This window comes from Rhynchophorus ferrugineus, unplaced genomic scaffold, assembly GCF_030347505.1.
Source record: "Rhynchophorus ferrugineus isolate W39M unplaced genomic scaffold, kcgeb_rfMv2 rfM3, whole genome shotgun sequence".
NCBI classification, from domain to species: domain Eukaryota; kingdom Metazoa; phylum Arthropoda; class Insecta; order Coleoptera; family Curculionidae; genus Rhynchophorus; species Rhynchophorus ferrugineus.
This window is the reverse complement of record NW_027472582.1, coordinates 53,260,839-53,287,816: the sequence shown is the minus strand read 5'-3', so window position 1 is coordinate 53,287,816 and position 26,978 is coordinate 53,260,839. Positions and strand designations below refer to the sequence as shown.

Here is a 26,978-nt window from a genome sequence, read left to right as displayed (position 1 = left end):
TATTCGTGAATGATATGATGTACACGTTCAGTTGATATCTTTAGGGTGTCTGCTATTTCATTCAATTTCAATTTACGGTCATTCAACATCATTTTGTGGATTTTTAAATGTATTCGTCAGTAACAACCTCTTTTGGGCGTTCACTGCGTTCACCGTTTTCGGTGCTCATTTCACCACGTCTAAACTTAGCGTACCAATCCTTGATGGTTGATTTGCCTGGGGTAGTATCCAGTCCTCGACATCAAGCCAAGTTTTTGCTTCAACTGTATTTTTTCCCTTTAAAAATCAATATTTTATCAACACGCGAAATTCCTTTATATTAATTTTTATTGTTATTGTGAAACAAAAGTTACTTTACTCAAAATGCTATAATTCACAAACTAATGATCCGACAAATTTATACATGCATCTTTTGAGGGTTAGGGCTAACTAAAAAACATATGGATTTAATTCTAGTAACGCCATCTCCGGTCAAGGTGGAGACTTTTCAATTTACCTGTTATCGTATCTGTTTATATTCTCAACAACATTTCGATCAATGACATATTGCTCATTTAGCACGAATTTATCTCTTGTAAAATTTCACAAAAAAAAGCCTTTTGTCAGGAAGATGGATGAAAGTAGTAGCTAAGGACTATAATTTAAATATTATAATATTAAATGTTATAAATATGAGAGAAAAATCTCGGAAACTTAATATTATTGAAATATTATTATATATTTAGTAAAATAAAATATATACAAAAATGTTTTTTATTGCTCTGGAAAAATTAATTAATATATATGTGTCTAGGTCACAACACTCCCTTTATATTTTATATACAGGGATATTTCATATATATATATATATATATATATATATATATATATATATATATATATATATATATATATATGTATATATATTATGGAAATAATAATATTTGGCTGAGAGATGAAGAAAAAATATAACATGTACTAAAAATTATTGGACAACTGAATTAAATATCTGAATAATAAAAATTAATTAGCTAATAGACTTAAAAAATTAGATGTGCTGATATTACTTACCACTATAATCTGTAATAATATCCCGCCAATCATCCTCCATTCTGTATAGGGCGTCGATAGATTCGCATTGTCCTTGGGGATAATCGACGTTTTGCGGGATGCCGTGTTTAGTGTATCTGTCGAGCTGTTCGATTAATGTTTCATACTTGATGTCCTGAAAATCAAACCCATCTTATAAATACATTTATTTTTAGAGGAAGAATATTTTTTTTGGAGTAAATAAATAACAAATATATTCATAATTAGCAAATAATAGGAAATTTATAAAAATATCGCAGTACTACGATTTTATATGATTAGTGAGGAGAAATAGAATAACAAGTCTATTTTATTAACCCTCCTATACCTACTTATACCTGTTCGCGTTAATGAGACCATTTATATAGATATTATATTTTCTGATAACTAAGACATTTAATGATTATTAATTATTTTACTATGATAAAATCTGGTCTTTAATATCATAACGTATATATACAAGAGGTGTATTCAGATGGCTTCAGGTCAAATACGAGTATGCACCGTTTTGTTCGATAAATTGTTGTCATTTTAAAGACTATTCCATTATGCATCTCATAAAAACTATTGTTCCTGTTATCAAATAATTGGAACAGTTTTAAAGGCGACTTATCCACCAGAATCGTTAACGACAAGAAACGGCGGCATAAATATATCACATATTACAAAATTTTAATTTTTATTAAGTTTCGTTCACCATTATTTGTGATTAGCATTTCCGATATGAAGTACATTTTTAAATCCTACCGTATCTAGTAAACCAGTAATACCAACATTTTCGGCAATTTTGACAAACTTGAAAGTCATCCAGCTTAACTGGTATCTATCTAACTGTTCTGGCTAGCTCTGTCTGTTGCCTATGGACTAGATGGATGCTATCTTGCCTACTTTTTTAAAAAACTATGCCATTAAACGTTTAAAAACATTATAATCTGTGATATGCCGGTGGTCTCTTTGATACATTGAAATTTCAAAGTCAAATTCTGGATTTTGTTAATCATTTCAAGATCAATCACTTTGTGGATACATTGGCACATTTTAAACTAATTTATTCCATTACGAAGACCGGAAATATGAATTTAATTATATGCTATGGATGTCTATGTTACCCAATGAGCTTGAATGCTTTTTGGAGCCTTACTTAGTTATTTTCATTTTTCTAATAAACAAAAAGTTCTTGCTTCAATCGATATTAACAATAAAACCTTGTGGTAATTATGACTGAGGCTTTATCAGCTGCTTAGTAATTTATGAGGTGTATTATAAATAAATTATTTCAGATACTACATGCACCATTTTTCGAATCTGCCAAATAATATGGATAGTTAAGAACTGATTTTCAGATTGAAATAATGCTAAATAGCTGGCCTTATATTTAGCCTTGAGTATATACTATCAAATAATATTATTTGACACTTGTAATAATAACTTATTTGTATTATCTCCGCAATCTTTTACAATCGTTATTGAAGACAGAAAGAATGAATTAACAAAGGGCCGGCTATAAATATGGCGAGACTTGTTAAAAAGTTTGGAACTTCTAATTCGTTATTAAACTTTCAAAATAAAATTACCGTTCTCTCGGTGGACGCGTACATTGGAACGTTGCTTTCAACAATATTGTCATTTTATTTGTTAAATACGCGTTATTCGTAAATTTTATCAGGATTATAAGAATAAATGTGGATAAAAAGCGACCTAGTTATTAGATTAGCATTATATATAATTATTTATTAATATTTAGCATTATTTAACTAAAATATGTTAAATAATGCTAAGTATGACAAGTAATACTAGTATAAGAGCATAATATTTTTTATTGCTTCATATATTTAGAGGACGCAAAAAGACACTTTGTTATTTTAAAAATATATATATTCATACCTTATATATTATATTAAATAATAAGTACTTTTACTTTATATATTTTTTAGGTATTCGTGTAAACCTCTGTAAACAACCTAGTCCAACTGTTACCAATTGAATGTTGTAACCAATTGAATGGCTAAGTCAAATGGAATTACTTGTGCAGGTATAGATTAATATATATATATATATATATATATATATATATATATATATATATATATATTGTACCATATTTCTCAAAAAATATTAATAAATATAGTAATAGTCGTCCTTGGGTTATAATTGTGTACGAGAATATCTAAAAATGATACTACAATCATTGAGCTATTCCGCTAACGGAGTACTCCTCTATTCCAGGAATGAGCACTATTCCATTTACAATTGAGGAAATGACAATCATTTGTCAATGATGTAAGGTATTAAAGTACAGTGATGAATCTACTGGTTGGTGCCGGTGGAACAGTAAAATTGCCACAATTGGTTTTACCTTCCAGGCAAGCCACTAACCAGGCTGGGTAAGATCGGATGTCTTCTGGGATGGTCTTTAAGTTGGTTGGTAAAAAGGAAACTTCTTGGTCAACATACAAAACATACAAAAATGTTATAGTTGTTTCCAAATTATGATTGACGACCGACGAAGACGGTTTGACGGCATAATGTACAGTATACACGTTTACGTTTAAACGTTTCGTCATTAGAACAAGCATTTAGTGAAAATATTAAAAATAACATTGACAGCATAGCATTGAATGGATGTTACTGACAGCCATACTATCGTCACCAGACCGGATAAAATACGCACCTGTGAGCACGCGACAAGGTTTAAACTACGCTCAACCAAAGAAGTGTTTATTGTTAGAGTATCAGAAAATTTGCTTTGAAAAAAATTTATTAACTGTATTTATATTTAATACAGATAATTCTATCATAATCATTTGAATTGTAAGCCAGTTTCATTGATAACCAAAGGAAATTAAAACCGCATAATCGACAAAATAGCTATAATTATCGAAGAAAATATGTTCCAAAAGATGCAAGTGATACGAAGTTCACCGGGTCATTTCGTAAATAATATATTGCTGAACATCATTTTATCTTTAATCATGTCTGTATTCAATAAATAGATGAGACTAATATCTTGAAAGGAATTACTCTGCTAAGAAATGGCAGAATAACATAGGCAGAATATATAGGAATAAATTTGACACTGGTACATAAACTAAAATGAAATAGGGATCAAGGATAATAGAAGGAAAAATGGCCCAGGTAAATTTAGGACAGGACTGTGAACGAAATACTAAACAAAAGAGAAGACCTATATATTCAATACGAAATGGTGCTATGGCGATTTATATAACATATTTTACGATCAATTCTTCAACGTTTTTTATAAAAGGCATATCGTTTTATTGGAAGGCGTGCTAATGGAACATATTGGAAGGCACGTTCTGACCGAAAACTTTTCACCTACCTAAACGATTGCTAAAAACATTACCACAGCAAGTTTGACTTTTATTCTGTTCACTAAGAAGTAACTAGGCATGCTCTTGGGACTTTTTATATAAGTTTTATAACAAGGAAAATATAAATGAACGATATGCCATTTATATAAATAACTCATCCTACGGTGAGGCTTAAGAAATCTCTCAGAAAGTTGATTACTAAGTTACATAATTAAACGCTATTAAGTACATAAAAGAACCGTCGAAACACCTGTTGAGATAAGTGATGTGGTTTTTCACTGTTATCATAATGTGTTCCTAATAATGTGATTAATAGTATGACTTAATATACAATAACACTTAAAGAAAAGAACTACCGGGTTGGTTTGTGCAGTAGTAGAGACAGGACGGTCCTTCCATTGTCGCTGGTTCGAACCGTACTGGGGAATGGTTGTAAATTTATATTTGTGATTTTTTAACATTTGTGTTTATTCTCAGACAAGGGTGTAAAATTCGACAAGGAAAATTATCCCAGTCACGCCAGTAACTAGGTAGAGTAACACCGAACCGGTCTTCAGGGTCCTCCAAGTCGCTCACTCGCCAGTCAGTTAGCTTAATACCGAGGACCGTGGTCGGAGCCCACGGTAACGGTAGGTCCATTCTAGTTGGTAAAAAAAGATACTTTAAACTATATTTAAAAAAACAAACTAAGTTTTAGGTAAAACTCAACTTTCTTCATCAATATAAAGAGTGGTACAATCAGTTAAGCGCTACTCCCATTTTATATATTGTAGAACGATTTGCTTTTTATACGCTAGTTTATACTGCAATTTCGGTAAACAACTCTTTCTTTAAGCTGGACCATGGATAATTCTTTTGAGGTTTGCAAATAGCCAGTTGCCAGTATATGCCTGAACTTCATTTTACTATCATTATTGTCATTTTTATATTTTTGATAATCATTTTTCTTTATTTCTCTGTTCAGCCATTCTAATAGCAGCATGTAATCGGCTAAATGTCAAATAAAATTACGATTAATGGTTTTGCCCTTTTAAGGCAGACAATGAAAATTTTATGCGCATTCCACGGTGCAAACCCTTGCCAGCTGATCCTTGAGCTTTTGGTTGCATTGGACGTTTTCAGTCGCTGTTGTTCACTTAGTTTTTCCACTACTTTCTTTTTTATTTGGACGTCTAGTTATGGGGGAATGTCTTAGCTATTGCCATATGTCAATGGAACCACAAAATGCTCTTTATTTCGTTTAAAGCAGCAGTCTTTTTATACAATTTTTGGAAATAACAAAAGTTATAATAACAAAACTACTCTACTTTATAGGTTAAATGTTAAACTGTCATGAAAGTTAAAAACTACTACATTTGATTGAGAAAGTTTAGGAGGTGGCTTCGGATCCTATTCGGGAATTACTGAATGACGTCTTAGAAATGTAATGTAAAAAATTAAATTAAAGTCCAATTTCAGAAAAAAGGAAAATTATGAATAGAGAATCAGAATGGAATAACATGACGCCGACAGTAGCTTCTAAAAAGCATAGAAACAGAAAACGTATTTTTTTATTGAAATAGATTAGAAATGTGTTATACTGATTTTCTAGATTATGCAATTCGGAAGAATGGTGAAGTTTATTTTCGGGTTTGACATATCCTCGTTCGACAAAAACCGGTTCCTTTAAATATTTTTTTGAGATGTCAGAGGATATATCAAATAGTCAGAGGGAGTTGAATGCGGATACTAATGTTTTACATTTCGTAAAGGATCTTTTTCAGGGATTATTATATTATGCTGGTTTAAAAAATTACAATAATAATCTACATTCCAAAAAAAAAAGAGGAAAAAATGATTTTGTTCAAGAGTTTTTTGTTTCTCTTTAGATTCAATTTTATTCTTACTTTTTACTTAACTAATTTTTGTAAATGTTACTTGATCAAATTGTTACTTGTTTGGTTGATTTAGATATTTTCAAGGTTTATCTTTTAGTTAGAAAATAATTCAAAAATAATCTCGTTTCGTCGAGTGAAAGGGGATGTTTTTCATAAGGACGAATACGACGAATGTGCGTTTTTATTGACTGCGTATAGCTTCGAGAAAAACAAGAAGCCAATTGAGTGCCGGACAAAGGGACATATTATGAAGGCACCACTAATATATTACAACACACACATAGTTGAAACAGTCTAGACATTTGTAAACAAATTTCGTTAAAGATGCATACATTATATTCCAACTACCCTCGTTAAACTACCCATTCTTTAGTGTATTATTAATTATATATTTACATAATATATTCAAAAGCTTCGATGAATAATGCGTTTTAATTTAATTACAGTAATACGAATCGTTGTTGATAAAAAACAACAACCAACAAAAAATTTTGTTGTGTTGGAGATCTCTATGGATTTTTATATTTTCAAGCCTACAGTTTCCGAATGTATTTATGAAAGTGCTGGCTCAGAGTTTTATGATACTCGTATTATATGTTTAAAGTAATTCACAGTTTAGGCTGGCTCTTCCCTAGTAAAGAAAATGCGAATATAATCCTGATATATACTTTTATATTTTTGTTGTTTTTTTAACAAAAAAGAAACAGACACGAACTATCACATTCATGTATATCAATATCAATATTCATCAAAATAGTGTAAAGCCCTGGGACAGCAACAGCAACGTATTAGTTGACACACAAACACTCTCTCCGTGTGCTAGCTATGGATTCATGGCGATGATGATGATGATGACTTTCGCCACTCATATCAAGCTAGTTAAGATGAAAAAATTCGTCAAAGCGTTGGACAGCAAAGGAAAATATTTTAAATACATTTGCAAGTCAATTTCTAAACTGAGCATGGATGGAAAAACCAGAAGACGAAACATTTAATGTTCCTCAAATTAGATATTGATTTCTTTCTTCTAAATCAAAAAGTTCTTGGCTGTACTTCATTAGGTTAAGAAGTACTGTAGTTGCAGCTGCTTATAATATTGTTAGGTTACTATTAAAATAAACTTCAAAATTTCAATTTGTGCTTTTTATTTACCCAAATATTACAAGGTAATTTGATAAAATATAGATCTGCATCACCAAATGTATATAATCTAAATCTTTTTTTGGATCTGTATATTGAATTTGCATTCAAATTATCATTATAAGTTTTTTCGGTAGGTTTGCCATCGAAACAATTTTGTCAGCAACAACAATTTGTCCTGATTTTCATATCTTTATGTCTTTATCTTCGTCTTTGATTTCGATAATACTATTCTGACAATTCAATATTGGCGATGGTGTAATTATCGTCTACTCTTTAGAGTATTACCTGCATTTATCAATTTTCTTGCCAAGTGTTTTACTTAATGTTCTTTAATATTCTACCACATTTTATGGTTAGTGTGTCCGGAACACTCACACGAACTATTATTATTTCAGGTAAGGTTACAGAGTACAGCCATTATCGATGAATCGATTATCGGCTAATTTAAGTTATTTGCCTAGTTACACACGACTATTTTTCAACTATGAAATATAAGATAAATAACCAAAATAAATTCGAAATGCGCTAAAAAGTTCAAATTGTGGATTGCGGAAATGATAGTTAGGAAACGGTAAATGACGTCAAAGTTTTGTAGCGTTTCTGATAGCTGTTTGGAATGGCAAAATGAATTTTCTGTTTTTATTTCTGGTAAAATATTAGTAATCCCCCTTTTAGTTTTCAAATAAATTTATTTTTAATAATCTCTCTTTAGTATATTATTATTATAAATCCATATTTTTGTTATTATTTATTATAATCATCTAGCCAATTTTATATATTTTTATAATTTTTTTTAAATATAATTATTATGAATATAATTTAAGTTCATATTCCTGATTATTGTGATCTTATTGTCATCCTTTGGACTTTTGTAGACAATATATTATTAGATGTGGTACTGTGAAAACGGCCTTGAAAATTTTTTCTACAATTTTTTTTACAAAAAAGAGCAACATTTGAAGATTATACCTTAGGGATGTCATTAATTATCAGCTCCAGAATTTCCTATATATTTGCACAGTATTCTTGTTAAGATAAAGTTGATTAAAATAAACTACAGAAAAAACAATACACGGAAAAGGCGGAACACGCTGTGCACGTGCCGTAAAAATACACTATAAACTTGATACAACATCGTTGTTATTAAACCCTCAACAATACTGAGCTGATAAAGTTTATGAATTATTCGGCACGTTCATTTGATTGGAGCTTCAGGCCGCCTCGTAAAAACTCACATAATTAATCTGGAATTGTCGGGTGAGCTTTGGGAAACAGTAATAATTCAAAATAATCCCCGGATGAACTTTTAATTATCCCCCTTTTGCAGTTGGGAACCGGCTCGGGACTCGAGATCGACCGCCAACATTTCATGGGTTGGGATTGTGCAGACCGTTTTCGATAGTAGTTTCGTTCAAACTAAGAGTGAGGTAAACTATTTCTTTTAATTAAAAAATATTGATTTAGTATTTATGTTACTTAACTCCGCAAAGGCTTCAACTTTGTTGTTAGGTTGATGTTCAGTAGCAAAAGTATACGAAATAGTTCAGTAATAAACATGTAACTTCATAAGTAAAATATAATTTTAAAATAGTTTTCTAAACTACTTTCTTAAAACTATAGAACATTTTCATAATTAAAATGGTATTATTTTTAAGAAACATATCTATTCATCAATAGCAAAGTTAAAAATCTCTTGCATTAATATTTTTCATTAGATAAAATAAAAATGTTGTGAAATTAAACAGAAGGTTCCGTTTTACTCTGATTCTGAACCAAAAGTGTCATATGAACACAGCTCTTAAGTTAGGTTAACGTTAATATTTTTTAATTCAAATGAATTCAAAGGAATTTTGTTTGTTGATAATGTCCAAATTGAGTGTTGTAAGATTATGGAGTATTCTGATTGAAAAATTTGTAAAAATTGCATGCTTACAAAAGAAATCAACACATTCCATCAAGACAATCGCCTGTTTACACTGCTCGATAATACTACTCAATAAACTACCAGTGAATTAAAGCACGAGTTCTTCCAACAATCAGAATTTTCTCAAAGTAAATGTTTACTATGTTCCTATTTCTTCGCCGATTTCCATCAAAAGAATGGATACGTTGAAAAATAGCTACGTGCATATACTCCCCAAGCCAACTTGGTTGGCGCTGTATTAAAGGCGACAGGACGGTCCACCTACTGTTACTATAACTGCGGGTTCGAATCCTGCTGGGGCATGGTCGTAAATTTATGTTTGTGATTGTTTCGTATTTGTGACTATCCTAGGCAAGAGTGTAAAATCCGACAAGGAAAATGATTCTAGGATGAATTCTGAATTGGTCACTCACCAGTCCGTAGACTTAATGCCGAGAAACGTGGTTCGGAGTCCACGTTAAACAGTAGGTTCAGTCTAGATGAACCCTCGTTGGTAAAAACGAGACCTTAAAATATATATAAAAATACTCCTCATTCTAGGTATTCAGCAGGAAGCAGGTTCAAGGAACCAAAATATTAAGTTTAGGTTGTTGGAAAATAATTAAAAAAAGTAACTAAGTAACATAGAACACACATTAGACATAAAATAAACATGAAAAATGTATGTACATGCCGATATAATAGTAAAGGTTAAAAGCATCTAAACAAAATATGTTATATGCTAATATGTTATCTATATCTATATGTTATATATTATTAGATATGTTCGAAATATGGTATCAATTACGTGCAATTTGTTTATTTTATATCCAAATAAATTTAAAGTTATGTATTAGCCAATTATTGAACCTCCTGCTGAATTATGAAGGTTCATATAATTTTGTATTATGAATTTGTGTGTATGAGTGTGTCTATTAATATGCTTTTAGTTTTTGCGATGAAACTCGATCTCTTACCATGACTATTCTAGTATAACAATATCAAATCAAAAGATATTCAAAATGCTCATGAAAAATTATAATATCTCCTATTTTACAAATCATTCTCAATTATATTGATCCGTGTCTTTTTAAGAGCTGTTCGTTGCTTCTTCCATCCAAAAGGTCAACTTTTTACGAAAAATTCGTTCAACTTTCGTTTGTCGGATATTTCCTTACTATAGCAATCTGCATCTCTGAATTTGTGCTCTACTGTGCACTGACAAATTCAGATTAAGCCAGTGAATTCATTTCTAATACTAATTTGGAGAGACATGTAAAGTTTGCGCTAAAATAGTTTTCGAAATATTTCGAGGTTATATAGTCAGAATGTAACAGTGTCCAAATCTCGAGGTAATACAGAAGAAGTAGAAAAGTAATCATCTGAAAGGATCGGATTTTAGTTTTGATTTTAAAGTTTCCTCTCTTCAACATGCTTCATCTCGATACACAGAAGGGAAAACGGCTAAAATTTGACCTTGAATTGATTAATTGTATTATAGAAAATAGAAAATTCAAACATTTCGAACAATATTTAATTACTACAAAATGTTATCATTGACGTAAAGTAAAGGAAACTTTACTTAATTTTTGGTGTTATTGCATTTATTTTTTTAATTTCTGCATTTCAATGATTACTAAACTGTTTGTTGGTTTAAAATGCCACTAAAATTATAAACTCACCGATCTTAATAGATTAGGAAAGAACAATTAGGAAAGTAATTAAATAAATTTTATATATAACTAATAATAACAGATTATTATGCTTGATTTCAAATTATGCAAAATAATAAACCACCCTATGTTCGTTGTCGCTCTCCAGATAACAGTATTTGTAAAATTTTATTTAGTGAATGTAATAGAACCCAACCTGCAAACAGAATTTAACTTTTTTTTAGTAAATGGTCATCTGTGTTTGATTGTTCCTGGTTGTAAAACTTTTACAGTCAGAAAATTAGAAATGCAATATAATAGAGGATGTCTGTTTTGTAGTAAGTCATAAACAAAACTTGGATCTAGCTAAATCGCCGAACATCTGCTTACAACCATTTGTGTAAAATGTGTTGTGTCATGTGTCCAACACTGGCATGTGTTTAAAAATATTTTATATATTTTTTATATATCCTATACAAAGGAAACGTTAATTAATATGGTATGTTCCTAAGAGCATTGGGTAAATTGTTAAGAAACTAAGGGATGTTAAATATATTAGATATACGGTAGATTATATAGAAATATTTCAAACATTATTTTAAAATAAAATTCAATAATTTGCATCGAAATTTGCCACAAACCATGGAAACCGTATGTTTCAATATTTGTTGTGGATTGAATTGTATATTATCTGTAAAAACTTTTTTTTACTCTATAGTAGTAGTAGTAGTTCCACAGTCTGTCCAGAGGGCAATAAGTATTTGTTATGTTTATATTATATATACATGGCATGTAGAAAATCACTTCGTTAAGAGATCTCCTGTACAAAATACTATATTAATTAATTAGTGTTATTCTAAAGCTTATTCTAGAGTCTATATATGTCCAATAATAAGATTGAATGGTGTTAGCCGTTTTAATCTATGCACTTTACTGTCACTTCGCATATTTAGTTGATTAGCGAGTACATTGAGATGCACTGACATTCTCTCAAAGTACTTCACACAACCACGTTGAACTACAATCGTTATTGGTTCTAGCGGAATATCGCGTTGTATCTCTTCATTTAAAACATAGTATGGAGCATCGACAAAGGCACGAAACACTTTATTTTGGAACTGTTGTATGATTGATATATTAGACTTGCTAGCGGTTCCCCATAGTTGGATTCTATATGAGCAAATAATCTTGAGTATAGATTTATACAATAATATCTTGTTATCTAATGATAACTTGGATTTGCCCCCGATAAGCCAATACATTTGGTAGAGTTCAAGTGCAAGTTGTTTCCGTTTGGCGAGTATGTACTTCTTTCAAGTCAGGCGTCGATCTAGGTGCGTACCAAGATATTTAGCATTCTCTGCTGCGGGAGTTGACAATTATTAATATACACTGGAGGACACCTTTTTCTACCGAGCGTCAAAGTATATATATGACTGGATTTGGTTTCTTTGGCTTTTATACGTCATGTTTTCAGCCACATTTGTATTTGATTTATGTATGTTTATAGGTTAATTGAACCTATAGCTGGAACTTCATGAGAGGCTAAGATTACCGTGTCGTCTGCGTATGTTGCCATAGTGATTATTTTTTTAGTTTGGACAGAAGATCTAGTACTGGACCCAGTACACTACCTTGAGGAACTCCTGAATATATTGCATGCAATTCGGTATGTTCATCACCTTGATTTACATTGAAGTGACGATCTTATTCTTCTTTAATTTAACCTGCAATCCCGTATACGTGAGGGATCAAGGCCTCAGATATGTTTAGGAATGCAGCTCAACAATATCTTTTGGCCAAGTCCATATTTATTTTGGTAACAAGTCTATGCACTTTATCCCCTTCTCTGATAGTTCCTGTAATGTTTTTCGTGCTATTAGATCATATCCAGGTTCTTTTTACAATTAATTTTTCTGATTATTATTTGTTGAGCTTCTTTGACCGAAATCCATTTGAATTGGCGAATTTAGGAAGCTAGTAATTTTATTTTCGTCGTCTTGAGATAGCTTTTTTAAAATTCTTTGAGAAGATATCGGCCTTTTCTTTATTGCTTCTAGCCAAATTATTTTCATCTATTTTAATAGGAGGGTTATGCTTCTGTGTTGCCTTCCACATGAATAATTTGTAGTGTCAGTTGGTGTCTGATTTTTGAAGAAACCGTTACTATTATTGTTGAATAATTAGAAGACAAATCGAAACATGATTCTGCCCGACAGTTTTTTGTAATCTATAAATGTGTTAATACATTTTTTTGTGGTTACTGATGGATTATTTATATAGAATAATAGTGTATTGGTCATTAATATAATAACCGTAGCACATGATGAATTATATACTAGAAAATGAAATTAAACAGTATTGACGGGGTGTTATTAATTACATAATTATGAAATATTATTATAAGCATTGCATTAATGTGATATATTACAATGATATATTAATTTGTCATATTCTATATAGATACATACAAAGAGAAATCATTTGAAAACTATTATTTACATTATATTGTTAATACACATTTCAAAATTGCGTTTTATGTAAAGCTATGACGAATTTTGAAAATAAAAACATTTGGTATCCTACCTTATTGTTTCCAAAAAATGCGGTAAGTCGTTGCTTCAAAAGTTTCTTATTTTGTTCTATCTCTGGTAACGACAACGTTGAGCTGACGGCATTTTGTTCTTCGGTGCTTGAACTGAAGAAGCCGGTACCTTTTGGTCTGTAGCTCTAGATAATCGACAAAGATGTATAAGAGATTGTATTCGTGCAATAATTATTGTTATTACTTACACCTGATTGCCGTCGGGAATGATTGCTATGAAATGATCCCGAATGCTTTTTATTGCTTTGATCTTTTCCTGTAACAATATTCGTATATTAAAATATATAGAAATTAAAAGTAATTGTTTATGTATAATAAGTTCATGTATTATAGTTCCTTTATTAGACAATGAACTTAAAATCTTATTCGTAAATTAAAATGTAATTCATTGAAACCAATATTGCTATTTCTGTCATATGTTATGCTAAGTACGGTACGTCTGGATAATCTGGATGGGTAATTCTTTGAGGTATTTAGGTAGTTGTGAGTACATTTAACAGTCATTTTATCATAAAATAGCACCAATCTATAGTTTTTGCTTGGATAAAGTCAACTAATATTGGTTATTAATCGCATTCTCGTCGATCTAGATACTGTTCGTCTTCTATTTTTCAAATATTGATTCGTTTTCTATGATCTTAATTAGTTTTTTTTATTTTCTTTCTTTCTTTTAATGTCTTAATTGTTGTATAGTTTCAAATCAAGAAAACCATATCCCAACTAATGTAATATCGATCTTTTGACCTGTTCTTTATCCGTGCATTATTAATACGTCATAATTGTATCGAATACATTTAATTCTTTCAGATATCAAAGCACGTGCTTCATCAACACGAAAAGGTGGTAGTCACGTTTCGATCAATGGCAAAATCTTGGTAGATATCAACCTACTCCAACCACACACAGAGCGTTCTCTTGCGATAAAAACGATTTAATGTTGCAAATACACAATAATAGTACACAGCAATTTAGACTGCAGTTGGGCCGGTTTCGCCAGGTGATAACCATGACGTGTTTCGCTTGGGATTTTCGAAATAAATACAACTTTTATCACCCGTCACTATTCGATGCAGAAATTATTCGATTTCATACCTTTGAAGCAGTATTTCACTGACTGTCCTTCGATATTATAATTTCCTGTTATTCATTTCATGGGGCACCTATCATCCCATGTTTCAAATCTTTCCTTTCGTTAGTATATGCCCACAAATTGCGATTGGAGTCAGAATCAACTTTTTTGCCAATTGTTTTTGAGTATGTGTTGGACCTTCATCCAACAGCTCCTGAAGTTCCACATATTCATAAATTTTTAGGACTACCAGGACGTTCTTTTCCTTGGACGTTCAAACCACCACCTTTGAATTGTCGAAATTACATTTCACGGATCATGCTCAGCGTAAGTCTTTATCAGAATATTATGATCTTAAGCAGATTTTTTCTTTTTAAAAATTAGTGCCTGCCACAAATGCACATTTTCAGGCGCAACATTCGATATTTTCAGAAATTTAAAATCTATACCGCTGTTGTTCGCGGAACATAATTTTTTTCGAGGTTAATGTCTAGGATAAAATTAAATATGAAATATAAAAAAAATTAAATTATTTTTTCCTCAACTAATTATAAGAATTTTTGTCTTTTATTTATAAGAATTCGCAGGTATAGTTTAGTCAACTGAAAGCAGTCCTGCAGCTTGCAAACAATAGGAACAATGTAAATTTTTTGATATTTTCAATCAATTAAATCGTTGATGGGTCTTGCATGTTGTGGATTTTCTGAGGTGATAACTTTAATTGCCAAGACTAAATCAAGACAAATATATAGTAAATATATTAATAAAAATAATTTAAAAAAAATAGAAATGTTACGGTAAATATATGAAATATGACGATAAAACTTGAAAGCAAAAAAAGGTCACGAACAAAATAAATATAATCAATACAACATAAACGATCTCTCTCGTATATTTAATAAATCCGTCTTAATAAATCAAGCGGTTGACAACATCGATCTTGATCCGCACACATCATTCCTTCTTACCTGTAATTCTGATTTGTTTTCCCACCAAACTGGCCGTGTCCTGCGTAAATAGAATGAAAACTTCCATGTTGTTTTCCTTATCTTGTAATCTGGCATCGCATGCTGCCAAATCAATGTTTCTGATTTCGCAGAGCTTAGCCAGAGAGTCGCTGTAACATAATAATAGGGTAATATTCATTTATAGGACGATTATGATTCCAGTAATCGGACTGAGAGGATTTTTGTCAGTTGATGGATTTATACGGTTTGCGGGGTTCGTGAATTTACGATAAAATATTGAATATTGCTATTAACTATGAAAATATTAAATAAAAATTTCTTAATAAATATTTAAATGCTTTTGTTAATAGCGTTAAACAAATTAATAGGTAAATATTACTTATTTTTTGAAACATAAAATTTGATTTATAAAGGTGTTTATATTTAAGCAGAATTCTCAAATATTTTTCTATTTATTTACTCTGTAAAACTGAAAATACTTTATTCCTTCTTCAAAATTCTTTCGTCAATCAATATTAAACATTTTAAGTTATATATTTATAATATACTATGACACACTTTAATATATAATAATAGAATAACATAATAATAGAATTTGATCAATAAGACATTATTGTTCCAACTTAACGAAGAAACGCTTCCTGTGGTCTGCATTTGTTATAAAGTCATTTAATGTTGCTTTGGGGTAATTATACTGATTGCCTGGCAGTAACCTGGAATTTATATAGTGTCTCCTTACTTTAAGCCTTGTTGTTAGCCCTGCTCGTTTAAAAGATTCTTAGAATGACAGTAAACTCCTTATAGTTCATAACAACCCTCGTTTCCCATCAAGGTTCGGCAAATTAAATAAGGCAGTTTTTACAGTAATCAACATTACTGTTAACATAAAAGTGAAAGGAAATGCCACAGAATACAAATACATACTTGTTAAGATAATATTATCATTAATATATACATTAAAATCTGTATTTGTCTCTTACATTCAAAAAAAAGTGAGATTTTATAACAAGTCACAAATTTTGTTTTTAAAAAGTTCAAAAAGTATCATCAATCCAAAGGAGGCACCAGCCTATGATTTAGTGACCGGACAAGTTTGGAAAATGGTTGAAGTTATTATGATTCCCAAGCTTGGAAAATTTACAAATCTACTACAAGTAATAGTCAAACAATTAATCAATATTAACAAAGTATAAATCCAATACCTGTACATCAGTTTGATATTATTGAAAAAGCTTAGAAAAAGAAAAAAATTGCTTAGCTATAATCATGGACGTAGCAGAAGAATTTGATAAATTCTGAGATAAAGGATTTGTGCATAAAATGTTACCGAAGTAATAAGTTCAACTCTTTAAAATCTATATCTTAGCCAGGATGTTTAGAGTCAAACAAGATGAAGCTTATTCAACAATGAAAGAAACGGAACTAGGTGCACGGCAAGCCAATGTTATGGGTTCTGTCCTTACCTATTCTATAAATGTGATATACCACAAATAGCAAATGATACTATAGTTACAGTTTGTGATGACACTGCGATACATTATTATAAAGACAATAGCGAAAAGGTAACCTGAAAATTGCAACATGGAACATTATCATTAATATATTCGTTGAAATGTGCATTTGACTCTTATACTCAACAAAAGTGAAATATTATAAGAAGTCACGAATTTTGTTGTCTTTTTGAAGTTCTCTTGTATACTTTGTACCGTAACGCAAGATTACATCATTCGTTAGTGATGAAATTCTAGTAAATTAATTTCCTTTAATCAATTTGAAGATCTTTTTTAGGTTATCCCCTCAGCCGACTGTTGCTTGGGGTCTGGAAACACTTAAGTCAATTGAATGCCAATTCAATTATCCATTTATCCTTAATTCTTTTTCGCATTCATTCGACATTAACAATCAGGACTTGTATCTGTATTTTAAAGCAGTTTAAACATGAATGCAGCAAGGCTGTTAATACATATTCATTAGAGACATGAGAAATGAATAATGGATGGATATCTTTAAAAAACCGAAAGACACAAGAGATAAAGTGTAAAATATAAGTATTTGACAAAATATTATTCGCTATCATTGTAACACTTCTGTAATGCTTCTTTTTTTTTGTAACATTCTTTTGAGACTGCGTTTACATTTCTTGACAATTAATAAGATCTATTCTTTCGTCGCATGACGAGACGCCAAAAATAAGATAATAGCTTTATTATGGATTATTTTATAGAGCGTTCAGAGTATATGCCGGAAATTGGAATTTTGGCGTTTATGTTAAAAACATACTGCAACAATGCCATGCAATAATCTTACCAGTTAATTGAACTTGGATATACAATTTAGAGAAAAAATATGTAAAAATATGATAATTTGGATTATTATATATTGAGCAATTTTTTGAATTTAGCCAAAAGTTGAATGTTATATTCGCAGATGATAGTTAGAAGATGACTCAATGAAAGTGCTGACATCATTCCCGTACTATTTAATCTTGTACGTAAAGAATATTATATATTATAGGACTATAAATAAAGAGGCTGGAATGTACCAGAAGTTGGGGATGATGTTTACAGCAATAGACGGAATAGTTAATATGGGTTTAAGACATCGACAAGGTATATCGAGTTTGAATTTAAGTTGGTGATAATACAAAGAGTCAATTATTTTTCATTGATATTCAATTTATCTTAATAAAAAGGGAAGTGCAAAACAGTCAGAGCATGTCTGATAACTGTCAGGGTAGGATTTATATTTAAGCATTTCCATGTATGTTCAACGAGGTAGTCAGGGAGCTTCATTTTTCAAAATAAATATGACTTAGTTTTTATCTTGACACTAGAAATCTATAAATAACTATTTGCGAGGTCCAACAATAGAACATACTATTCTCCCTGGAAGGCCACTAAAAATATAAGGCGATCAAATTTGCAGTCTGCCTACAAGCGACCTAGGGGAGAATTGACCACGCAACCATCAACAAAAATCGGAAGCATTTCAAATGAAAGTGATTTTGAACTTTATCTACTGATCAGTGACTGCAAACCTCTTTGGATTGAACTTGTAACACCAAAAGAAGTTTCTAAAGTAAAAAATTATTATCAGTCCAAATGAGGCACCAATCATAGAGAGAAAAAAAATCTAATACTTGCATATCAGTCTGACGTTATTGAAAAAGCTTACAAATTATCTTACACACTCACAAATTAGTTTACAAAAAAATGTTTTCCGCTATATTCATGGAGTGCAAGCCTTTGATAATTTCTGGCAGAAAGACATGACTTGTGCATAAAAGATTACCGAAGCAATACGTTCAATTCTTTAAATTCTATATCTTAGCCAGGACATTTAGAGTCAAACAAGAAGAACCTTCTCAACAATGAAAGAAATGGAAGACGGTGTACAGTAATGCAGTGTTTTCGGCTCTGTTCTTTACCTATTTTAAACATGTGTCATACCACATAAACAGAATGCTTCAGCAAGTAATAATATAAATAAGTTGAATCAGACATAGAGAATAAAAGTCAATGAGAGCATATCAGTACATATTGATTTCGCCTTCAACCAAACTGTTCATATACTAATAAATATGAATAAAATTATTATCCCATGCAGTAACCATCTTGAGTATCTTGAGATGAATTTGTCGCAAAACGTTTGAAGGTTAACATCAAAAAGAGAAGAAAATAACTGGAATTAAAATTCAAAAAAAAGTACTGGTTATTTGGAAAAAGATATAAATTACCCATAGGTAATAAGTTGGTGCTATACAAGCTGATAGAAGAAAATGATACAAGTATTTCAAAATGAAGTGCTGAGAAGTATTGTTAATGCATTCAGATACTACAAGAAGAGTTACAGTGTCGGTACACCGAGACCTACGCATTGCAACTATTATATAGAAAATTAACAGATTCGCAATAAGACATGATGAAGGATCCTACTGTAAATCCCATGTAAACACTGCAGTGCTGCAGCTTTTAACCAACAATAAACTGCGGCGCAGACTCAGAAGAACCAAATATCTATCTTGTAGTTGTAGCGATTTTGAGGTATGTCGAATTTTACGTCGTGGAATAATGGTCTATAAAATACCCAGAAATATAATCCCAGATGTAGAATACGGGCGGGGTGCCAGCAGCGCCAACTAGATAACGAATCTGGCAACCCCGAGACGTTTATCTGGGAAATTGTTGAACGTCACTTTCATTCATTCAGTGACTGACCATAGTTCAGTTCAGATGTGCCACTTTCGACTGCCCAAGCCTCGTCATCAGGCAAACCCAGCGCCGCTTCCTTTTATCATTTGTATTTTCCATATTTTTAAATTACGTGAATAAATAACGATCACATAATGTAAACACCACTGTTTCATTTCGTTTTACCTCCATTCGTCGAGCCATATAATTCGTCCTAAATAAGTTTTCCAAGATAACATAAGTACCTAGTTTTAAGTTATTGTAGAGAAAGAAAAGATAGCCGGCAACGACTAGTAATAATATATCATTAAATGTTAAAAAATGTTGACACTTAGCAATTATTTACTTTAGCTTTTTAATTATTACTCAGCTATTTGATACTATTTAGCATATTACCATGCCACCTTTATAAATTAAATTTGATGTTTTAATTTAATACTTATATTACTTTAATAAATGCATATCGGATCGGATTTAATGACGATTAATATAAGGCCGCGTAAAATTTGATGTGCAATTTCGTTTAATTAAACATTAAACATTTAATCGCATCTATAATTGCCGCTATCTCATAAACTGGCTAAATTTATCCGGGAATATTGCGACTCGGGCCAGAAATGGCCACAACGATAACGACTTTTTCACCGGAAAGATTTATATTTTAAAACTTTGCCGCAAATTGTGGTTGCGCGAAGCGTTTCACTATCGGGATTTATCATTGATCATGCTCAATATCGTTATTTATGTACTCTCTTGGTCGTTTTCGTCGTTTATTGAAAATTATTTTACCGTCAGCTTCTATAAAATATATATCTACTTGGCAACTTTCATCATTATATTTCAAAACATTTTGCTTTTTTTGCTGTCGCGTTTGGATATTCCTTAAAACTTACCGTATTGAAGTTTAGATACTTTAGTCCATAAAACGTTTTATTTACTGTAATTTGTCTAATTCTATCGAGATCTTAGTACTTGAATATCTATATTTATGGTACAAAAGTTTATTCTTCACGTCTTACCGAGATGGTAACCTACCAAGATATATTCATTAAACCTCAACCTAATTCTGCAGTTGTACCTCATTACTGCCTTTTAAATTTAAATCGGATATCACTATGTAAATAAAGTAAACGCTCTTTGTGTGAAGCTTTTCTTCGAAAGAACTTAGAATTTTATGCAATACACATTCTTGCATAACTTTGACATTCTCGAATATTTCCTTCAAAAACTCATTTGGCTGGCTCAGCTCTATTGGAAAACGAGACAACTGTGTTTCGAGTCGATACTGAAACCTAACCGAAGAAAGTTTTTCTATTTCTTTGAAAATATTTCTATTCTTAGACTATAAAAGAAGTGTTAAAAATTTTACTAACACTGTATTGCATCCAAAGAGTTAACTTTAAGAATGATAATTTAAGGTAGTAAGATTACCGTACGTTTCTAAAGGTGTTTGAGATGGGTTTTGGTACCAAATTTATCCAAATCAAATGATAAAAGTGAATAATGTCGAAAATGCAGTTTGGGGGTTATGGCTTGGTGAACGGAGGTAAGGATATGACGTAACCGTTAATTATTGTGTAAAGAAATACAGAGAGATAAAAGAGAGCGGTGCAGTGTTATCTGGTAGACGCTTGGCCAGTCGATGATGGCACGTCTGAACTGGATGATGGTCAGTGGCTGAATAATGCATTACCGTATTCGTAAACGCCTCAAGGTCACTACGGAAATTTCAAACATTATTCCATGTATATAGATATATATTATATAGAATAATGTCGGAGCACCTAAGAGCAACCGCCTGATATTTAGAAGAACCTGCTGTTCCCAGTATCGATTGCGAAGTCCCATAATTGGAAGGAATTGCACCTGTGTGAAGACTGTGTTCATACAGGTCTCAACGGGACTTGCAAAAAGACATTGTTGTATGTAATTGCAAACTATTTCTTGATAGTAGGCAGTTTTCCAACTGCAATCAGTGGTATATGATAGTGTTGTGTACTGATGGTTCGATTGGTTGAGTTTAACGAAGCAACTAATATTTCAGATTTATGATGACTTCTTGCCAATGTTGTTAGATAAGTGTTTTTATTGATATACCTGGGTGTTTTTCTTCGTAAAGGGCTATTTGTTGTTGTTTACTATAAGTTGGCATCCTAAGAGCCAAGAAGAAATTTATTTATTATCTAATAACATTATGAAATAAGCTTGATAATAATATTTTGCCTTGACTGATCATGCACCATGCAATAACACTAATATGAACTATTTTTTTGCATATTGGTAACACTACTCCTGTGTAAATTATTTTTTGATACTAGGCTTTACATTTTCCTGTAAATTAATTAAATGTAGTTAGTGATATATGACCGGTAACCCTGAACTGACTTTTATTATGAAATTCTTGAGACTAACACTGAAGATACCGAAACAGACCCAGAACTTTGATTTTCTTTGTGGTAAAACGTAACCTGTATAAAGGAAAGCAACAACGCCTCATTCTTCAAGTGACGCAAAAATGTATGAAAAGATCAGTGAATGGATGAAGAAATTAGAAAATGAAGAGTTGTTACAAAAAAATTATCGTCTTAAGTTCATTTTTTTGGTGACAATGTTATAGAATGAGAAAACTATATTTTTTTGTAAACCATGTCTGCCGATCAAAGCTTTTGAAATAAAAAAAATCTAATTTCGTATTATAGTCTAATTCTAATATTATTTCTTCTTTTTAGTGTTTACATTTAATTATTATAAAATTATATTATTACGAAACTTAATTTAAGTACGTTTAAATTATTTCTTAGTAATTTACTTTTGAAGTATCTCTGTCACTACCAGCATTATACTGCACTACTTTTCCGGACTTAATCGGTGTGTCTTATTATTACACAATAGAATTATTGTCTGGCATATTCATTTTAGGTATTTTTGTTTTTTAGGCCTTTTAACAAACCTATTTACTTTTTAGGCCTTTTAAATTACTTTATATTCTTCACATAGTGAGACTTAATAAAAAGTGAAGCCTAATGTGAGTCTTGGCACACATGTATAGTTGCTTAAATATAAATATGCCTCCATTCATATAGTTATTGTAGCTTATCGTAAATCCGTAAAAATGAACTTCGTAATTCGATTATATTACTGTGATTTACTGTATTAAAATTTCATGTTTGTATATTTTCGTATTTAACGTGGCTTAGCAGAAAAAAAACCATCGGACCGATAATAAATCCACCTACACCAAAACCGAGGTTCCGGCTTGAATACAAATGGTCGTTGTACCAGCCGCGATTCTGTTTTTAAATAGAAACTGAATAATTCCACACAAATACTTACTGTAACGTAACTCCCATTTGGGCCGGGAAAAACAACTCATTATCCCAAGTGGATTCGTCGCCTACCTCGAAATTTACGCTGAAACATTCGCTGCTCGATTTCTGAAACAGAGGACAAACAGGGGTGTGAAAAAATCACCAATATACATTATTTGGGTGCAGGCTTATATATAAGTAAGCCCCTGTCTGGTAATGAATCAAGATGGGAACGTAATTAAAATTAGTGGGTAAAGTCGGTGGGTGTACGGCGCAATAGTGTCAGTATCTTAATTTATGGAAGGGATATCTGGAGAGGTTAATGCTAATGTTTCTTCCATAAAATTAGAATATAATATTCATAGTTGTTAGGCTTTGAAATATAAGGCAAATATATAGAATACTAGATAACTCGGTAAACTTCGTACTCCTATCTTGCAAATTTTCTGCGACAATAACAACAGTCATTCTTCGATCGTCGGTTTAAACCTTCTCTTGTGTTCAGAGGCAAGTAATTTGTCAGATTTGATGATGATTTTATGGCTAGCACAATTTTGAACATATTGAATAAATCGATGTTCTGATGAAATAGCGTTTATAGTTCTTGGATAATAATTGGCTTCATTGTTGGATTATGAGCACAACCAACTTCCACATGCGGATTGTCCATAAAATACATTTTTAGGTAGTGGTAACAGCGTTCGTAGTAAGATATAAATTTATCGTTGCATCTGCAATTGCTTAAAATTCTGTTTAATTATTTGCGATATAATTATGAATGCACATCTTGAAAGCATGGGCTTGAAATTGCGCTGTAAAATATGAATTGGAATTATTTGGAAACAAGTGTTGGCTAAGAAGTTGTCAGAGTCATTTGCCATCCCGCAAGGTAATGATCGTAATGAATCTGTTGGTGGGACAAATTGTGCAGTTTTAATTTTCCAACATGACAACCCAGTAGATTTATCGTAACATTTTATTATTTTAAAAGATTGATAAACGATTATCATGCACCAATTTTAACTGATACATTGCCACCATATGTACAGGGTCGTAATAGAAAGCCACTCGTTTCTGGATCATCGGAGGAGCATTGCGTTTGGAGAATAGTTCAATTTCATTGTCTCATGCTCGCTGTAGTTGTGTTTGATGTGCACGAACTCGTTGCATTCTAAGCCTATCCAGGTCATTTCCAGGCACTATTGAACTCAATTCATTCTATTATCATTCGCTGGTAATCAGTACGCTTAGCACATAAGGCTCGTCGCAAACTTGATTGACTTCGGCGATCTAGGCCAAGTCATCTTCTTGGCATTGTTAATAACAAAAGTAAAGAAAGTTCTCGCAGACTAAATAATATACTATAATAATAATATAAAAATAAACTAATATCTTATTAACTTATTCTGAATATAAAATGATATTTAAAATTTTCTTTATTTATTAAAACTTGTAATACAACTAATAATTAATTTTAACCCGATTTAACTCACTAACAAATAACTACAACGAATTTATTTCCACTGAATCACTTAGTGTTCAAACTTTTGCAAGATCAGGTTTATTCCATTTGTGACGTCTGATTACATTATTCACATTTGGAATTTTGGACGCTTTCGTGTTGACGTAGTTCTGGTGTATTATTGATGAGAATCGGCAAATCTTCTGACAGTTTGAGGAACCATATCAATTTCTAGATCGCGATGGAGGTCACAAACGTGTACATACCAAGGCTTGTTCACAATACACTTCAGCACCTTATTTTGGAACCTATGAATTGCTTGGGCACTGGAGTCATTGGCGCAGCCCCACTCCATAGCTCCACACTGGTCTCAGTATCTGCTGATATAAAACAAGTTTGTTGAATGTTGATAGCTGCTAGTTTTGAGCAAGGAATCAATACATTCTTCTTAACCTGGTGTTGAGCTCATCGCGCTTCTTTTTATATTCTTGTTCTATTTGAGCTTGGTATCCAAGGTTATACCAAGGTATTTTGTTATATTGACATATGGAACATGCATGCTATTAATAAAGACACGCTATGGTATTGACCCCCTATTTGTGAATTCAATGTGTGTAGATTTTGCTTTATTCAATTTTATTCGCTATTTTTTAGTAAAGATAGCAACTTTATCAAGAGAAGATTGGAGCTTCTGGGTTGAGCTGTCTATAGTCTCTTCTACTGCTACTATTCCCGTATATACCAATTTTTGTGATTAAGTGATGTCATATACTTTGAGAAACTATTATATTTTGTCTTTAAATGTGACTTGTAAATATAAAATAATAATGGGTAAAATGCAAAAAAAATCTTCATAATTTATATGTATATGAATGACTTCACATATAAATGACATGCGCTTCTATGGAAAAGCACCATATCAACTTCCATTCACCATAATCTTCAGACATTGATCCTTTTGATTATGGTTGTATGGTATGGCCTTTTTTTTGTTGGTGGTGGTGGAATATTCCAGTGAAGTTTTTCCAATATATTTTAAAATAGATGATGATGAGATGTCATTGTGAGTTATTATATCAGCAGTTTATTTGTAACAACTACAATGCGTATTAAAGCATTCAATAATTCTCTATTCTTACAAGTTTATAAAAGTAATTTTAGAAAATTTATTCTGCAATACTTTTATGTCGATAAAAGGGGCTCGAAAGTATACTACCAAAATATATATAAAATCCTAAAATTGCGCTTCTCAGAAGTATTTAAAAGAAATATGACTCTGGTTGTGATGATGAGTATACCAATATTATTCACAATATGATAGGTCATATAGATTATAAAATAAATGAAAAAGGGTTATTGTCTAGTAACTTACCATTGTAGATCCGAACAGCATTTAGCTAGAGCCATTATAGGAGTAGGTGTATATGGCATTACTATTACAGGAGAAATAAATGGCATTTACGGCTGAAATAATCAGCCAAATATATCAAGCTGCAGAAGCTTTCGCTTCTCTTATTTACTACATGCGGAAGCGGAGTATTTGTTTATGCAGTCACTCCGGAGCAACAAATCATAAAAATAAAATATATTATAAAAGAGAAATGCTGTTTTCAATGATTTTTTACTAGATTACATTTTCGTTAAAGTTGGATACAAAGAATCAAACTTCTGTACATTGAAGATATATCAGTTCAATGTAGTGGAAGAATTCGATTCGTACATTTTCCAATCAAAATTTATTTCAGAATGTCACGTATCGTATCTTTTACCAATATGTAACCGTCAAAAACAAAGTTTTTATAGGGCTCCAGAAATTCCGGACGCATCCATGATAGAGTTTAAAGTGAGTATACATCCTTCTGAAAAAGCCACATTTATACAGTCTGTGTTGAATACAAATTATGTGTCGCCTCACAATTACATCACCCCGTCTTCCCCGTATATATGCCAGGTTTACATTCGGGCGTGACACACACACAGACAGAAAGTGTAAACCAATCATATGAAGTTATGAAATGAGAAAGGTTTAAAATAACAAAAACTTTTATTTTACTGAAAGAAATGGTAACTTGTTATGAGGCGATACAAAATGACATTGCGGACTTGACTATAAATCAAACTCCTATTTCTAGACGTCTAAGTCACGCAGTCGATTTTCATAGAACAGTGCCGAATCTTTTGAGTCTATCGACGAATCCACTCATTTTTACTATCGTCATAAGTGAAGTGATGTTAAAATAGATTACGGTTTTTCACCAGTTTTGTAATATTTGGTCAAGCCTTGTAATGATAAAGACTAACATTGTTTTTTTACACACATTTTCAGCATTTTTAAAACGTCGAAACCAATAGTTACATGTTGAAATCGATGGAACATGGTTGCTAAAAGCTTTACACTGTA

The 26,978-nt window shown here is 31.5% G+C and overlaps 1 protein-coding gene across 4 annotated transcripts in view; it reads right to left on the bottom strand.

The window, feature by feature from the left end:
- The window catches only part of LOC143193589 (uncharacterized), a 397,105-nt gene that overhangs the window by 115,147 nt on the left and 254,980 nt on the right, over nucleotides 1-26,978 (bottom strand). For all 4 annotated transcript variants that reach the window (XM_076399903.1, XM_076399905.1, XM_076399904.1 and 1 more), the window contains 5 exons: nucleotides 23,141-23,241; nucleotides 15,618-15,766; nucleotides 13,769-13,836; nucleotides 13,562-13,705; nucleotides 1,051-1,204 (listed from right to left, as the gene is read on the bottom strand). In XM_076399903.1, coding sequence (XP_076256018.1) covers nucleotides 1,051-1,204; nucleotides 13,562-13,705; nucleotides 13,769-13,836; nucleotides 15,618-15,766; nucleotides 23,141-23,241 — 616 coding nt within the window. The remainder of the gene's footprint in view (nucleotides 1-1,050; nucleotides 1,205-13,561; nucleotides 13,706-13,768; nucleotides 13,837-15,617; nucleotides 15,767-23,140; nucleotides 23,242-26,978) is intronic.